The sequence below is a fragment of the Delphinus delphis genome, chromosome 1 (assembly GCF_949987515.2).
Source record: "Delphinus delphis chromosome 1, mDelDel1.2, whole genome shotgun sequence".
Taxonomy (NCBI): domain Eukaryota; kingdom Metazoa; phylum Chordata; class Mammalia; order Artiodactyla; family Delphinidae; genus Delphinus; species Delphinus delphis.
In genome coordinates, this window is record NC_082683.1 from 94,887,175 (window position 1) to 94,906,022 (window position 18,848).

The 18,848-nt window shown below is 40.4% G+C and overlaps 1 protein-coding gene across 3 annotated transcripts in view; it reads left to right on the forward strand.

The window, feature by feature from the left end:
• The window catches only part of EEIG2 (EEIG family member 2), a 150,544-nt gene that overhangs the window by 60,416 nt on the left and 71,280 nt on the right, over positions 1-18,848 (forward strand). For all 3 annotated transcript variants that reach the window (XM_069541244.1, XM_060026449.1, XM_060026458.1), the window contains exons 4-5: positions 3,292-3,408; positions 6,534-6,580. In XM_069541244.1, coding sequence (XP_069397345.1) covers positions 3,292-3,408; positions 6,534-6,580 — 164 coding nt within the window. The remainder of the gene's footprint in view (positions 1-3,291; positions 3,409-6,533; positions 6,581-18,848) is intronic.

Sequence of the window (18,848 nt, forward strand, 5' to 3'; positions counted from 1 at the left end):
GAGGGATTGTTCTGAAATTCAAAGATGATCATATCCTTCCCCCACTTTTAGTCCTTCAGCAGCTCTCTATTGCCTGTAAAGGAAAATGAAATGAAAAGTCTTTAACCTAGCATATTGGACCCATCTTGGTTTGCAAATCATCTGTCTGCATACTCACCCACTCACTCAGTCATCCTTATGCTTCAGACATACTGCCCAGAGAACATTCCTGGAGTGTGCCGTGCTGTTTTAGCCTTTTTGCCTTGTGACTTGATGTTTTCCCTGCCATGCATGTGCTTCTGTACACTCATGTATCATTAAAAACTCAACTTAGTCATCCCTCCCCACTGAGAAATTTTCTTTTCCTCTCTTTCTTGTAATTGTGCCTTCCTTTATCACAGCACTTATACTTTTTTATAGGAATTTATTTCTTTTTCTATCTTCCCTTATTAAACTATGAGTTCCTTGAGAATAGGAATAATATACATTCCTAATACCTAACATTATCTGGAATGAAGATGCTCAAAATTATTTGCCAATTGAAGGAAGCTCTACCACAGTTATACCTACAATTTATATTATATATATATATGCCATTTTACTGAGACAGTTATCTCAGTGAAACCAAAGAGAAAATCATAAGGAAATATGGACTCTTGTACCTCATTACAATGTAAGCTCTTGCAAGACGGTTCTTATCTGTCCTGTTCATCACTGTTTTCCAGTATTTAAAGCAGGGCCTGGCACATAAAAAGTGCTCAGTAAATGTTGACCTTAGCATGCTTTCTTAATGGGGACTGACCAGATTCTTTTTTTAAAAAAACTTGCTTTATGCTTAGTGACTGTAATACCAGCATTCCAACAGTGGATCGTGAGCCAAAGGGCTGTTTTTTATTCAAAAAATACATGTTAACTGCTTACCATGTGCCAAGCATTGCTCCTGCCACTATTTTAAGTATTAGAGATACAACAGTAAACAAAACAGACAAAAATCCCTGACTTTGGGGAGCTTACATTCTAATGGGGGATTGAGGGAGGCGGACAGACAATAAAATAAATATGAAATGTGTATATACATGCTGTGATGATAGCTACTAAGAAAAATAAAGCAGATAAGCTGTAGTGACAGCTACAGGGGAGGGGAGGGGGGAGTCAGGCATGTTCTAGAATGGTCAGGGGAGGCCCCTTTAGAGAGATGACATTTGAACATAGACCCTAATGCAGTGAGGAAGAAAGCTGTGAGATCTGAGAGAGAATGTATCAGGCAAAAGAACAGTAAGTGCTAAAGGCCTTGAGGTGATCTTCGCATTTTTCAAGGAAGAGGACCTTGTGGCTGGAAGAGTGGACGAGGAGGAGAGGGGGAAATGAAGTAGACGAGGTGGCCATGGACAGAGGAATCAGAGACAGTCAATATAGACAAGTCTTTCGAGGAGTCTTGCTCCAAAGGGGAGCAGAAGAATATTACAGTAGACTGGAGAGAGGTATGGCATGAGGTTTTGTTTTCTTTTGTTCATTAAGATGGGAGAAAATCCGGCATGTTTGTGTTCTGGGAATGATCCATAGAGAGGGAAGAATCCCTGAAGCGATGAACTTGAATAGGCGAGAGGAGAGTGGTTGGCCTTGGAAGGGAGCGCAGCCAGCTCACTTACAGTAAGTGGGAAGGTAAACATGTGGGCACAGATTCAGGTAGGCGAGTAGATGTGGCTGGTGATAAGAGCTTGTGGAAGTTGAATGCTCTGTTGATTGCTTTTATTTCTGAGTGAAATAGGAAGCAAGGCATCAGCAAAGAGTGTGGATGGAAAAGGTATTGGAGGTTCAAAGAGAAAGGATAATGGATGAAATAAGGCATGTGGATGACGTGTGATCACACAGCCACAGGAGTCTTCCCATGTTCATTTGGATGTGGCTTTGCCCTGGACATATCCAGGCTTTTTGCTGATCTCTTGGACCCCTAAAAAAGGCAGTAAGACCGGAGTAATCATGTGAAGATTAGGTAGATATTACCTGTGGCTTGATATGTTCCTGACTTACTGCTTTTGGAGCTTGTGGTCCTTCAGCTGGTCTCTTAAGTTCTTATTCTTCATTCTTCTTATACCAATTAAAAACCACTAAAATAATGCTCCATCCTACAATAAAAATCTTCATCTTAAATGCCATTCATATGTTCTTCACTGCATGTTTTAAAGCAGGCAACTTAAAATCACAGCACTCAACTTAAAATCAAGCAGGGTTTGACGTGTATAATACTTTTTATTATATATTCAAGGAGATGTACTTGCAAGCTCAACACATTTTTTTGTTAATAAAAGACTGTATACACTTAGTCATATAGAATAGAGTGTTCAAAAAATAATGATATAAAGGAGTGATTTTTTGTACCACTTGGAAATGAGAAATAGGGTTGAGCAGCATCAGAGGAAAACCATAGGGTAATCTTTGGTAGCTGCAGAAAATGGGGAACAAACCCGAGTAGTAATAAGAGGGAGGAATGCGTTTGAGCTGAGCTTCTGGGTAACAGCAGAGAAGGTTGGTGTGGGGAAGGAAGGAAGAAGCCTTCATAAAGAGAGATTCAGCTCATGGGGGACCAGCAAGACAATTGTTGTGGAAGGTGGTAAAGGAGGAGGAGCTTGTACCAAAAGAAGTATGTGATACACTTAAATCATTTCGCTCTTGGGTGGGCAGTGAGAACTTAGTAACCTGCAACTAACTATCTGCAGTCACCAGTGGTTAACTGGGAATAGAGCCAGACCAGAACAGGGAGAGGAGAGTCTGATTGGTTTTCTCTGTGTGTGTGCAAATGACCATGATTGGTCTGCTAGTATTTCCCATAGAGCGGTGTGAGCACCACTGCTAACCTGCAGTGATTTCAGTTGTTTAATATGCATTATTTTTACATTAAGTTATATATTTTAATGTGTGCAGAAAAATACATTTAGCAATCAAATATGTGATTTCAGAGATCATATTGCTCAAGACAAGAGTAGAATAGGTGGTACATTTTTGCAAAAAGGGAGCCAATTTTTTAACAAACATTTGGGGTGGCCAAAAAGTTCGTTCGGTTTTAAGTAAAAAGACACATTTTTCATTTTCACCAAGAACTTGATTGAACAACGTATTCATTAATCGAAGAAACTTTTTGGCCAACCCAATATTAAGCAAAGAATAGAACAGGTGTTGTTAAGTTGGCAAAAACTGCAAAAAACTGAAGTTTGAGACCACTTGGCTAGAGCATGGATTGAATGTTTATTTTAAAGATAATATGATAGAAGCCTAGTAGATATTCTATTAATATAATTATCTTTCTTTTCATAGCTGGGCTTTGCAGATCTAAACCTGGCAGAGTTTGCTGGATCAGGAAATACCACTCGTCGCTGTTTACTGGAAGGCTATGATACCAAAAATACAAGACAGGATAATTCCATTCTTAAAGTAAGCACGTTTCTAGATTTACATGTCAACAAATGAGATTCTCTGCCTTTAAATAATCATAGGTATATACTGTCAAGGGCAAGATGGGAATCAGTATTGAAATCATGAGCTGAACATACCACTGAAATACTCACCATGTAGAAGAAAAAACTATCCAAATCACAGAAGCACTGAAAAGTAACAAATGTTCACCTTCATGATCACATGGTGCTGTAAACGTTCAGGGAAGAGTACACACAACCACTACAGCATAAGGGCTCGATGAGTGGAAGGGAAGGAGCATCGTAAATGAATACCTTACAATATGCTTGTAGCTCCCAAGAGGTGATTTCCAAAGCAGCTGTGGTGGGCACATAGAAGTCACTGGGTTCTCTCGCAACAAGTGAAACTCACTTTGGGCATCTGCCCTACTGTTTCCAAGTACCTTCAGGAGCCATGTATTCTGGTGAACCCAGAGGGAATACACACTTCAGAGAGCTGGAGTATTAAATGAAACCAGTAGAGAAAATGTTTGTAAGGTACCTTGCATCTGGTAAAACTCACTGGATAAACCTTTTGCTGTGTTTTAGTTAGGCTTACCCCATTATGGTAAGTTATCTCATGATAAGAAAGGAAAATAATCCTGAATAAAAACTGAATGGTCAGAAGTTAGTGGACAAAAGAGTTACCCTATATCTAACAGTTTTCAAACCCACCTAGTTTATGCCTGGCACTTAATAGATTCTTAATTCATGACTACTGTTAAGGTTTTTGTTACTATTACCATTATCATTATTATTCCCAGAACACAATAAGATCCTATGGCTGGTTCTTAAAAGGCAATCAGTACCTAGAGAACAGCAGCATTTCAGAAAGCATTAGCAAAGCTTTAAATTCTGGTCCAACAAAAATATACCATTTCTGAATAATAGTACTCTAGGTATTCATTCATTCATTCAACCAGAATTTTTTGAGTAGCCAGAGGAGCATAACCCCAGCCACGTGGCAGGAGCGTGGATTATGGCATCAGGGCTCTGTGTTTGTTCTTAGATCTCTGGAGCCCTGTGTAAGCACTTCACCTCAGCCCAACTGTTTCCTCCTCTGTAAAAGGGGAATTGCAGTACTTACCCCAGGGACCTGTTCTTGAGGCCTAAATGAGTTACTGTATGTGATTTTGCCAACACTAGTTGTATGGAATAGAAATCCCTCAGGTTAGCTCATGTAGAAGAGAACTTTAGTTCAAACACAAGGACGTTTCATAGAGCCCTAGGGTGGGAAGTGACACCCAGACCTGAACTCCCAGGAGCTAAAGGAGCTTTCTAGGCCTCTCAGGGACTGTTCTCGCCTCTCTGCATTATCATTCTGTCTGTAGACCAACTTCCTGTGGTCACTCACAGCTTCCCTGCCCTCCCTAGAACTTCAGCTGCTAAGTGGCATTGGCTTGTGATGACGTCAGCAGAATCTGGGAGGCGGGGGAGGCTGTTTCCAGAGACCTTCTCTAAAAGGTCTTGGCCTGGTAGGTTTCCCAGAATGTGTTTGCAGTAGTATCCTCACAGAGCCTAGTATACTCTGGGGCAGGGTGGATGTTCTACAGATGCTAACTCCTTCTTTCTAGAAGGTGGCAAGAACATTAAAGTCACACAGTAAGTAGCTTGAGAGAGAAGCTGATGCATTTGGTGGGTAGAGAAGGACATTGAGTACTTCTAAATTTTTTATAGCTTTATTGAGCTATGATTCACTTACCATACATTTCATTCAAAGTACACAGTTGAATGGTTTTTAGTATATTCATAGGTGTGTCCGACTATTGCCATAATCAATTTTAGAACATCTTCATCACCCCAAAAAAGAAACCTCGTATGTGCCCAATAGCAGTCACTTCCCACTTTGCCCCAACTCTCCTCCCTTCCCCCCAGCCTAAACAACCACTAATCTACTCTGTCTATGGAGTTACCTATTCCAAACATTTCATATAAATGGGATTATAGAATATGTAATGTTTTGTGCCTGGCTTCTCTAAACTTAGCATAATGTTTTCAAGGTTCATCCATGGTGTAGCATGTGTCAGTACTACACTCCTTTTTGTGGCTAAGTAATATTCCATTGTATGGCTATACCACATTTTATTTGTTCATCAGTTAATGGTCATTTGGCTTGTTGTTTTCACTTTTTAGCTATTACGAACAATGCTGCTATGGACATTCATATACAAGTTTCTTTGTGGGCATATATTTTCTTTTCTCTTGGGCATGTATCCAAGAGTAAGTACTCTTGGAGCAGAATTCTTGGGTCACATGGTAACTTTGCTTTTAACCTTTTGCAGAGCTACCGGACTGGTTTTCAAGTGGCTGAAACATTTTACATTCCCATTAGCAGAGTGTATGAGAGTTCACATTTCTCCAAATATCGGGTCCTTTTATTCTTTAGCTTCTTAGAATGGGGAACTGCAGAGATAACCCTGTGCATTTCGTATTTCAGATGCTGCTAATAGGTATGTGGAGACTTGAATTAAGCATTTAGTCTTCAGGATAAACACATACAGAAATCCTCCAGAGGAAATGCCTCTTACTGTGGGTGAAAGGTCTTGAATAGCTCGGGTGTCAGGAAGATCAGATATTTCTAAGCCTGATCTTTACAAAATACTATAATTGCTTCATGAATGAATAAAATCATGAATGATTAAAAACTGCATTCATTCATTCTTGTCCAAAGCTAGAGCAAAGGCCAGAAGCATTCTACTCTTACAGGCCACCAGCAGGCACCCCTGAAAGCATCATTATGGCAAACATGTTGGAGGAAAACATTCCAGACACTTAAACACCACAGGAGTCTGGGAGGAAAGACAGATAAAATAGACCAGAACAGCACACACACAGAAGATTGTTACTGATGAAGCCCTTGCTTTTTGTTTCCATCTTTTCCACTCTTATTTTTGCAGTGACAAAGTTGTTAATGTTGAAAATGATTTTTAACCTATGTCTGTATAAAGCAGCAGTTCAATATTGGATATAACCCAATTCAGTAATCATTTTATTTATAAACAGGAAATACTGGACTAGGTGATGTGGAAGGTGCATAGATTAGCAGGATGTGGCTTCTCCTCTCAAGATTTTTATAATTACAATATTTCTTTTTCTTATGTTTAGGTTTTAATCAGTATGCAACTGATGTCTGGTGACCCATGTTTTAAAACGTAAGTTGATGCTCAGCAAATGAGTTATTTGTCTGAAAGTTTAATAGTGATTTATTTGTTTAAATTTTCACATTCATATTATGTAGTGTTTGTAGGCTAATACCAGTGAAGGAATAGTTCCTCTTTTAGGAGACTGAACTGACCCTTACAGAAGTTACTATTACTTATTACCAAACAAACTCTCCATGCTCTAAATTATTTAAGCCATGGGTCTTTTGTCATCTTCAGGTTTTGGGTGAAATTATACAAATTTAACTTTTTAATTTGATCTCTGTAGATTTGTCATTTCTTCAATAAATACCTATTAAGTGCCATGTGCTAGGCCCTATAAACACTAGAGCAGGGGTCCCCAACCCCCGGGCCACGGACTGGTACTGGTCAGCAGCCTGTTAGGAACCGGGCTGCACAGCAGGAGGTGAGTGGCGGACAAGCCAGCGAAACTTCATCTGCCGCTCCCCATCGCTTGCATTACCGCCTGAACCCCCCACCCTCCCACCCCCGTCCATGGAAAACTTGTCTTCTGGGAAACAGGTCCCTGGTGCCAAAAAGGTAGGGGACCGCTGCACTAGAGAAACAGCAGTGAAAAAAATAGATCAAGTCCCTGACATCTTGGAGTTTGTACTCTAAGAGGAAAACGAACAACAAGCTAACAAGTAAATATATACTACAGAGACAGTTATGAATGCTTTGGAGAAAAATAAAGCAGGGTAGGAGAGGCATGGTGCGAGAAGTGTTGCTATTTTATATAGTCAAGGAAGTCCTTCCTGGTAAAGGTGATATTTGAGCAGAGACCTGAGGGAGGTAGGAAGCAAGCCATGCAGATATTTGGGGAAAGAGCATTTGAGACAGCGGTAACAAGGACAAAGGCCTTGAGAGAGGTGGGTGTTTGGCATATTCAAGTAACTGCCAGGAGACCAGGGTGTCTAGAGCAGAGTGGGTGAGGAGGAGGGTGATAAGAGATGAGACCAGATGATAAAGGATCTTGTAGGCCATTATAGTAATAGTCTCATAGGCCACTTATAATCTGAGTGAGATAAAAAGCTACTGGAGTGTTGGGAATTCCCTGACAGTCCAGTGGTTAGGACTCCATGCTTCCACTGCCAGGGCCCGGCTTGGATCCCGGGTCAGGGAACTAAGATCCCGTGTGCTGCACGGCGCAGCCAAAAAAAAAAAAAAACATGCTACTGGAGGCTTTAAAACAGAGGAGTAAAATGTAAGATTATCAAACTTCTGGCTGCTAGGTAGAGAATAGACAATTTGTGGGAGCAATGAAGGGGCCAAGGGCAGAAATAGGTAGATGAGTTAGGAGGCTGTTTTGTAATCCAAGGTTTTGGGCCTGAGTAAAGAGTGGTGTAAATTTATTGAAATGAGAGAGCCTACAAGAGGAACAGGTTGGGAGCTTGGGTATCAGACATGTTAAGTTTGAGATGTCTGTTTAACACCCAGCCAGGCATTTTGAGTAGGCAGCTGGATATAGCACTGTAGGGTTCAGTGGGGAGGCCCAGACTGGAGATACAAATTTGGAAATCATGACATCATCAGCACACAGGTACTGGTTAAAGCCATGAGCTTTGATTAAACGACCTACAGGGAATGAGTATAAATAAAGAAAAGGATCACAGACTGAGGTGTGGGACACTCCTGCATGTTAGAGGTCGGTGAGATAGGCAAGAACCAGCAAAGGAGCAATCAGTGAGATAGGAGGAAGGAACCAAAGGAGACTACTGTCCTGAAACCAGGTAAAGAGTGTGTTTCAAAAAGGACGGAGTAATCAGCTGTGCCACACACTACGGAATTAGGTCACGGAAGACGTGGGCTGAGAATTGACCTATGGATTTTGCGGTATAGAGACCATTGGTGACTCTGACAAGCACTGGTGGAATGCTTTTAGACTACGGCCACATTGGAGTGGATTAAAGAAAGTTTTGGAGGAGAAAAATTGGAGACAGTGAGTGTAAACAATTCTTAGGAGGAATTTTGCTACAAAAAAGGAACAGAAAAACGGGGTCATAAAGAGGATGTGGGGTTAAGGGCAGATTTTATCTTTTTTTTTTTTAAATGGTAGCTAGCACAGCTTACTTGTATCCTGATATGAATGGTCCAGTAGGCAAGGAGAAATGTGGTGCAGAAGACAAAAGGGCCAATTGCTAGAACAGTGTCCTTGGATTGTCAAGAGGGATGAAGACAGAGAGTGTGGATACAGATGCATATATATGAGAAGTGGAAACATATAGAAGTTATTTTCAAATTGCTCCTTTTCTTAGTGATACAGGAAATGAGCTAATCATTGAAGAGCGAGGATGGGAAAGATGGAGGTGGAGGTTTGAGCAAAGAGGAAAAAATGTGTAAAAGTCTTCTCAGAGAGCAAGAGAGTGAGCTGAATGGGAAAAGGCAATAGGATGCCTGTCAGCAATCTTGAAGACACTTAATAGTTAAAAATGAAAGTTAGGGACTTCCCTGTTGGCACAGTGGTTAAGAATCCGCCTGCCAGTGCAGGGGACACGGGTTAGGTCCGGGAATATCCCACATGCCACGGAGCAACTAAGCCCGTGCGCCACAACTACTGAGCCTGTGCTCTAGAGCCCGCGAGCCACAGCTACTGAGCCTGCGTGCCACAACTACTGAAGTCCGTGCACCTAGAGCCCGTGATCCGCAACAAGAGAAGCCACAGCAATGAGAAGCCCGCGCACCGCAAAGAAGAGTAGCCCCCTCTCACCACAACTAGAGAAAGCCCATGCGCAACAACGAAGACCCAACGCAGCCAAAAATAAATAAGTTTATACCAAAAAATAGTTAATCAGATATCATTTAAATATCTGAGAAAAAAATACATCTAGAAAAGAAAACAATTAATTCCCTAAGCATCAACTTCCATGTGGCAACATCCATGTAGTTCTCTATTTACATACTACTTTATAAAGATGGAAATATATATATTTAACACAAATCAATTCTTGATTAAAATTATGCATTTTCGTAAAACTTAGCCTTCCTGTGCTGTTTTCTCTCAAACCATAATTTCCTGGCTGCTTTCTTTATTTCCTGCTCTTTTGAGAGTAAACAATTTTTGGTTTCTTAGGTAACAGTATGTTTTCCTAGTGGAATATGTTTAGGGTGAAATGAGAAAATGAGCATTAAAATTTAGTAGAAGAAAATGTATTCATCATTCCTTCTTAGGAGCTTTTTATGAATGTTCGCTTTCTGGCCTTTCCTCTGCCATTTTCTCTCTCTATCTGTGAAACTCAAATACTGAAGAGCTCAAAAAGTAGATTCTCTTATGTCCTGTATTATCTCCACAAATGTAATTCTGATAATTTAGAGATTATAGTTATAGAGAAAGACTTTTTTTGGGTAAACTTTGCTATTTTTATTACTTTTAACAAACAGGATATCACATATTAGCCTTTTCCTTTCCTAGACATGCACATATATCAGAATATCTTCATATAACATATTACCCATCCCTTCCTTTCCTTTAGGACTGTGCCGTTTTGGGGGGTTTTTTTTAAACATCTTTATTGGAGTATAACTGCTTTACAATGGTGTTAGTTTCTGCTTTATAACAAAGTGAATCAGCTATACATATACATATGTTCCCATACCTCCTCCCTCTTGCGTCGCCCTCTCACCCTCCCTATCCCACCCCTCTAGGTGGTCACAAAGCACTGAGCTGATCTCCCTGTGCTATGTGGGTGCTTCCAACTAGCTATCTATTTAACATTTGGTAGTATATATATGTCCATGCCACTCTCTCACTTCGTCGCAGCTTACCCTTCCCCCTCCCCATGCCCTCAGGTCCATTCTCTACATATATGTCTTTATTCCTGTCCTGCCCCTAGGTTCTTCAGAACCATTTTCTTTTTTTTTTTTTTTTACATTCGATATATATGTGTTAGCTTATGATATTTGTTTTTCTCTTTCTGACTTACTTCACTCTGTATGACAGACTCTAGGTACATCCACCTCACTACAAATATCTCAATTTTATTGCTTTTTATGGCTGAGTAGTATTACATTCTGTATATGTGCTACATCGTCTTTATCCGTTCATCTGTTGATGGACACTTAGGTTGCTTCCATGTCCTGGCTATTGTAAATAGAGCTACAGTGAATATTGTGGTACATGACTCTTTTTGAATTATGGTTTTCTCAGGGTATATGCCCAGTAGTGGGATTGCTGAGTCATATGGTAGTTCTATTTTTAGTTTTTTAAGGAACCTCCATACTGTTCTCCACAGTGGCTGTATCAATTTGCATTCCCACCAACAGTGCAAGAGGGTTCCCTTTTCTCCACACCCTCTCCAGCATTTATTGTTTCTACATTTTTTGATGATGGCCATTCTGACTGGTGTGAGATGATATCTCATTGTAGTTTTGATTTGCATTTCTCTAATGATTAATGATTTTGAGCATTCTTTCATGTGTTTGTTGGCAATCTGTATATCTTCTTTGGAGCAATGTCTATTTAGGTCTTCTGCCCGTTTTTGGATTGGGTTCTTTGTTTTTTTGTTATTGAGCTGCATGAGCTGCTTATAAATTTTGGAGATTAATCCTTTGTCAGTCGCTTTATTTGCAAATATTTTCTCCCATTCTGAGGGCTGTCTTGTGGTCGTCTTTATGGTTTCCTTTGCTGTGCAAAAGCTTTGAAGTTTCATTAGGTCCCATTTGTTTATTTTTGGTTTTATTTCCATTTGTCTAGGAGGTGGGTCAAAAAGGATCTTGCTGTGATTTATGTCATAGAGTGTTCTGCCTATGTTTTCCTCTAAGAGTTTGATAGTTTCTGACCTTACATTCAGGTCTTTAATCCATTTTGAGCTTATTTTTGTGTATGGTGTTAGGGAATGATCTAATCTCATACTTTTACATGTAGCTGTCCAGTTTTCCCAGCACCACTTATTGAAGAGGCTGTCCTTTCTCCACTGTACATTCCTGCCTCCTTTATCAAAGATAAGGTGACCATATGTGCATGAGTTTATCTCTGGGCTTTCTATTCTGTTCCATTGATCTATCTTTCTGTTTTTGTGCCAGTACCATACTGTCTTGATTATTGTAGCTTTGTAGTATAGTCTGAAGTCAGGGAGCTTGATTCCTCCAGCTCCTTTTTTCTTTCTCAAGATTGCTTTGGCCATTCGGGGTCTTTTGTGTTTCCATACAAATTTTGAAATTTTTTGTTTTAGTTGTGTGAAAAATGCCTTTGGTAGTTTGATAGGGATTGCATTGAATCTGTAGTTTGCTTTGGGTAGTAGAGTCATTTTCACAATGTTGATTCTTCCAATCCAAGAACATGGTATATCTCTCCATCTGTTTGAATCATCTTTAATTTCTTTCATCAGTGTCTTATAGTTCTCTGCATATAGGTCTTTGGTCTCCTTAGGTAGGTTTATTCCTAGGTATTTTATTCCTTTTGTTGCAATGGTAAATGGGAGTGTTTCCTTAATTTCTCTTTCAGATTTTTCATCATTAGTGTATAGGAATGCAAGAGATTTCTGTGCATTAATATTTTATCCTGCTACTTTACCAAATTCATTGATTAGCTCTAGTAGTTTTCTGGTACCATCTTTAGGATTCTCTATATATAGTATCATGTCATCTGCAAACAGTGACAGTTTTACTTCTTCTTTTCCGATTTGGATTCCTTTTATTTCTTTTTCTTCTCTGATTCCTGTGGCTAAAACTTACAAAACTATGTTAAATAATAGTGGTGAGAGTGGGCAACCTTGTCTTGTTCCTGATCTTAGAGGAAATGGTTTCAGTTTTTCACCATTGAGAACGATGTTGGCTGTGGGTTTGTAGTACATGGCCTTTATTATGTTGAGGTAGGTTCCCTCTGTGCCTACTTTCTGGAGGTTTTTTATCATAAATGGATGTTGAATTTTGTCAAAAGCTTTTTCTGCATTTATTGAGAATATCATATTGAGATATTCTCTATTGAGAATATCTCCTTCAGTTTTTTAATATGGTTTATCACATTGATTGATTTGCATATATTGAATGATCCTTGCATTCCTGGGATAAACACCACTTGTTCATGGTGTATGATCCTTTTAATGTGCTGTTGGATTCTGTTTGCTAGTATTTTGTTGAGGATTTTTTCATCTATGTTCATCAGTGATATTGGCCTGGAGATTTCTTTTTTGTGACTTCTTTGTCTGGTTTTCGTATCAGGGTGATGGTGGCCTCGTGGAATGAGTTTGGGAGTGTTCCTCCCTCTGCTGTATTTTGGAAGAATTTGAGAGGATAGGTATTAGCTCTTCCCTAAATGTTTGATAGAAATCGCCTGTGAAGCCATCTGGTCCTGGGCTTTTGTTTCTTGGAAGATTTTTAATCACAGTTTCAATTTCAGTGCTTGTGATTGGTCTGTTTATATTTTCTATTTCTTCCTGGTTCAGTCTCAGAAGGTTGTACTTTTCCAGGTTGTCCATTTTATTGGCATAGAGTTGCTTGTAGTAATCTCTCATGATCCTTTGTATTTCTGCAGTCTCAGTTGTTACTTCTCCTTTTTCAATTCTAGTTCTATTGATTTGAGTCTTCTCCCTTTTTTTCTTGATGAGTCTGCTAATGGTTTATCAATTTTGTTTATCTTCTCAGAGAACCAGCTTTTAGTTTTACTGATCTTTGCTATTGTTTCCTTCATTTCTTTTTCATTTATTTCTGATCTGCTCTTTATGATTTCTTTCCTTCTGCTAACTTTGGGGTTTTCTTGTTCTTCTTTCTCTGATTGCTTTAGATATAAGGTTAGGTTGTTTATTTGAGGTGTTTCTTATTTCCTAAGGTAGGATTGTATTGCTATAAACTACCCTCTTAGAACTTTTTGCTGCATCCCATAGGTTTTGGGTTGTCATGTTTTCATTGTCTTTTGTTTTTAGGTATTTTTTGATTTCCTCTTTGATTTCTTCAGTGATCTCTTGGTTATTTAGTAGTGTATTGTTTAGCCTCCATGTGTTTGTATTTTTTACAGATTTTTTTCCTATAATTGATATCTAGTCTCATAGCATTGTGGTTGGAAAACATACTTGATACCATTTCAGTTTTCTTAAATTTACCACGGCTTGATTTGTGACCCAAGAAAAGATCTGTCCTGGAGAATGCTCCATGAGCACTTGAGAAGAAAGTATATTCTGTTGTTTTTGGATGGAATGTCCTATAAATATCAATGAAGTCCATCTTGTTTAATGTGTCATTTAAAGCTTGTATTTCCTTATTTATTTTCCTTTTGGATGATCTGTCCATTGGTGAAAGTGGGGTGTTTAAGTCCCCTACTATTATTGTGTGACTGTTGTTTTCCCCTTTTATGGCTGTTAGCATTTGCCTTATGTGTTGAGGTGCTCCAATGTTGGGTACATAAATATTAACAATTGTTATATCTTCTTCTTGGATTGATCCCTTGATCATTATGTAGTGTCCTTCTTTGTCTCTTGTCTTTATTTTAAAGTCTATTTTGTCTGATATGAGAATTGCTACTCCAGCTTTCTTTTGATTTCCATTTGCATGGAATATCTTTTTCCATCCCCTCACTTTCAGTCTGTATGTGTCCCTAGGTCTGAAGTGGGTCTCTTTTAGACAGCATATATATGGGCCTTGTTTTTGTATCCATTCAGCCAGTCTGTGTCTTTTGGTTGGAGCATTTAATCCATTTACATTTAAGGTAGTTATCAATATGTATGTTCCTATATCCTTTTTCTTAATTGCTTTGGGTTTGTTATTGTAGGTCTTTTCCTTCTCTTGTGTTTCCTGCCTAGAGAAGTTCCTTTAGCATTTGTTGTAAAGCTGGTTTGGTGGTGCTGAATTCTCTTAGCTTTTGCTTGTCGGTGAAGGTTTTAATTTCTCCATCGAATCTGAATGAGATCCTTGCTGTGTAGAGTAATCTTAGTTGTAGGTTTTTCCCTTTCATCATTTTAAATATGTCCTGCCATTCCTTTCTGGCTTGCAGAGTTTCTGCTGAAAGATCAGCTGTTAACCTTATGGGCATTCCCTTGTATGTTATTTGTTGCTTTTCCCTTGCTGCTTTTAATAGTTTTTCTTTGTATTTAATTTTTGATAGTTTGATTAATACTTGTCTTGGCGTGATTCTCCTTGGATTTATCCTGTATGGGACTCTCTACGCTTCCTGGACTTGATTGACTATTTCCTTTCCCATATTAGGGAAGTTTTCAACTATAATCTCTTCAAATATTTTCTCAGTCCCTTTGTTTTTCTCTTCTTCTTGGGACCCCTTTAATTCAAATGTTCGTGTGTTTAATTTTGTCCCAGAGGTCTCTGAGACTGTCCTCAATTCTTTTCATTCTCTTTTCTTTATTCTGCTCTGTGGTAGTTACTTCCACTATTTTATCTTCCAGGTCACTTATCTGTTCTTCTGCCTCAGTTATTCTGCTATTGATCCCTTCTAGAGAATTTTAAATTTCATTTATTGTGTTGTTCATCATTGTTTGTTTGCTGTTTAGTTCTTCTAGGTCCTTGTTAAACGTTTCTTGTATTTTCTCTATTCTTTTTCCAAGATTTTGGATCATCTTTACTATCATTACTCTGATTTCTTTTCCAGGTAGACTGCCTATTTCCTCTTCATTTGTTAGGTCTGGTGGGTTTTTACCTTGCTCCTTCATCTGCTCTGTGTTTCTCCATCTCTCATTTTGCTTAACTTACTGTGTTTGGAGTCTCCTTTTTGCAGGCTGCAGGTTCGTAGTTCCCGTTGTTTTTGGTGTCTGCCCCCAGTGGCTAAGGTTGGTTCAGTGGGTTGTGTAGGCTTCCTGGGGGAGAGGACTAGTGCCTGTGTTCTGGTGGATGAGGCTGGATCTTGTCTTTCTGGTGGGCAGGACCACATCCAGTGGTGTGTTTTGGGGTGTCTGTTACCTTATTATGCTTTTAGGCAGCCTCTCTGCTGATGCGTGGGGTTGTGTTCCTGTCTCGCTAGTTGTTTGGCATAGGGTGTCCAGCACTGTAGCTTGCTGGCCGTTGAGTGGAGCTGGGTCTTAGCGTTGATATGGAGATCTCTGGGAGAGCTTTCGCCATTTGATATTATGTGGAGCTGAGAGGTCTCTGGTGGACCAATGTCCTGAACTTGGCTCTCCCACCTCAAGAGACACAGGCCAGACACCCAGCCAGAGCACCGAGACCCTGTCAGCTGCATCACTCAGAAGACAAGGGAGAAAAAAGAAAGAAAGAAAGAAAAAAATAAAATAAAATAAAGTTATTAAAATAAAAAAAATAAAAATTTATTTAAAAATAATTTTAAAGTAATAAAGAAAATAATGAAAGAAGAGAGCAACCAAACCAAAAAACAAATCCATCAATGATAACAAGCGCTAAAAACTATACTTAAAAAAAAAAAAAAAAAAGGAAAGACAGAACCCTAGGACAAATGGTAAAAGCAAAGCTATACAGACAACACACAAAGAAGCATACACATACACACTCCCAAAAAGAGAAAAAGGGAAAAAAATATATATATCGTTGCTCCCAAAGTCCACTGCCTCTATTTTGGGATGACTCGTTGTCTATTCAGGTATTCCGCAGATGCAGGGTACATCAAGTTGATTGTGGAAATTTAATCCTCTGTTCCTGAGGCTGCTGGGAGAGATTTCACTTTCTCTTCTTTGTTCGCACAGCTCCTGGGATTCCGCTTTGGATTTGGCCCTGCCTCTGCGTGTAGGTCACCTGTGGGCGTCTGTTCTTCGCTCAGACAGGATGGGGTTAAAGGAGCAGCTGATTAGGGGGCTCTGGCTCCCTCAGGCCAGAGTGGAGGAAGGGGTACGGAATGCGGGGTGAGCCTGTGGCGGCAGAGATCAGTGTGACGTTGCACCAGCCTCAGGTGCACCATGTGTTCTCCCAGGAAAGTTGTCCCTGGATCACGGGACCCTGGCAGTGGCAGGCTGAACAGGCTCCCGGGAGGAGAGGTGTAGATAGTGACCTGTGCTTGCACTCAGGCTTCTTGGTGACTGCAGCAGCAGCCTTAGCGTCTCATGCCTGTCTCTGGTGGCCGCGCTGATAGCCGTGGCTTGTGCCCATCTATAGAGCTCATTTAGACAGTGCTCTGAATCCCCTCTCCTCGTGCACCCCGAAACAATGGTCTCTTGCCTCTTTGGCAGCTCCAGACTTTTTCCCGGACTCCCTCCCGGCTAGCTGTGGCGCACTAGCCCCCTTCAGGCTGTGTTCACGCTGCCAACCCCAGTCCTCTCCCTGGGATCCAACCTCCGAAGCCCGAGCCTCAGCTCCCAGCCCCGCCCGCCCCAGCGGGTGAGCAGACAAGCCTCTCGGGCTGGTGAGTGCCGGTCGGCACCGATCCTCTGTGTGGGAATCTCTCTGCTTTGCCCTCTGCACCCCTGTTGCTGCGCTCTCCTCCGCGGCTCTGAAGCTTCCCCCCTCCGCCACCCGCAGTCTCCGCCCGCGAAGGGGCTTCCTAACGTGTGGAAACCTTTCCTCCTTCCCAGCTCCCTCCCACTGGTGCAGGTCCCGTCCCTATCCTTTTGTCTCTGTTTATTATTTTTACTTTTGCCCTACCCAGGTACCTGGGGAGTTTCTTGCCTTTTGGGAAGTCTGAGGTCTTCTGCCAGCGTTCAGTAGGTGTTCTGTAGGAGTTATTCCACATGTAGATGTATTTCTGATGTATTTGTGGGAGGAGGGTGATCTCCACGTCTTACTCCTGCGCCGTCTTGAAGGTCTGTCCTGTGCCGTTTTATCATCTATCCCATATGCAGCTCATCTCAGTGCTGCATGCTGATTATCTGCTCTCCATGTCACCTCTCCTCAGGGGGCTCAAAGGAATAAGCAAATCCCCTGCATCAGAGCTAAGAATCCCCGGCACAACCCATTCACACACAGCGGGCTGGCTAGAGAAAGACTTTCATAACTCATTAAAATAAATGAACTTTACCTCATCCCCAGAAACGTGAAAGTATTTCTCAGGAGAATCAAACTCCCAATATTTGTTTTCTCTTTTCTTTGAGTATCTGAAATTGTGCAACTGTCAGTGGAAAAGGGACAGCTCTAACATCCATGTACTTACTGAGTATGGATTGAATAGAAAACTGTTTGAACTGCTGATGTGAAAAGTAAATTCTTTTTACCAGGTTGTATTTCAGTGTATATCAGATATGTAAAATCACAGTACTTGGGAATTCCCTGGCGGTCCAGTGGTTAGAACTCCATGCTTTCACTGCCAAGGGCCCAGGTTTGATCACTGGTCAGAGAGCTAAGATCCTGCAAGCCGAGTGGCGTGGCCCAAAAAAAAAAATCACAGTACTTAAGAGCTGAAAGTTGGAAATTGTCTAGTCTGGTGACTTTCTTTCCCAGAATATTTAGCCACAGAATCCCTTTGCACAAATACATTATGAATCCTGTATATAATATTTGTCTATTGAGGGAGAAAAAAGGTATAGTACCCTACTACCCCTGAAGTCCCTAAGGGAGCTTCATGAAGCCAGTTTTTAAGGTATGGGTATAATGCAAGTTCACTTTTTACTGATGAGGACCCTAAAGCACAGAGCAATTGAGGGACTTGACTGAGTATTTGTCTGTAAGACAAAGATGTAAATAACTGCTGGAGAGGGTCATTGTACTCTTCTCTCTGCTTTTGTCTGTCTTTTAATTTTTCATGATACAAGTTTTCAAAAACCTTCCAGAGAAACAGACAAGAGTGTAGCAGATTCTTAGCACTCTGAGTTAAATTCTAGTTTTGATATTCTATGAACAGATCTGTGACTTAGATCGAACAGTTTTTCAGAAACACAAATTTTATACTAAAGCCCGTACTTATGAAGAAGACAGCTGGTAAGTCAGCCTCTAACCACTTGCCCTAAACTCCGCTTTATAGTTCTCTACAATTTGTCAAATACCCAGCAGCTCTCAAAAAGAATGAAGCTGACTCTGAAGAGAAAGCCAACCACTAATGCCTATGAAAAGGGTATTTTAAAGGAGAAATTATATGTACTGGCATTTAATGATTTTGTGGTAAAGCAGATCTAGGGATGATATACTCTCTTGAATAGCTAGGATTCTGGAGCGTTCATATTCTAGAAAGGAGGAAATTACCACTTGTCAAAATGATTTAATGAATATTACTGTATCCCAATTTAATTCTTGAAACAACTCTGTGGTGTGAGAACATTGAGGCTCAGAGGTTACAGAACTAATTTGTCCAACTCCCCAGTATTCTCTCATTCAGTACATGTGCATAGATCGCCTACCCTTTGCTAACATTTACCAAACTCAATAAGACCAACCCCCTGCTCTGAAGGATTCACTATTTATACGGGAGACAGAGGCACAACATATG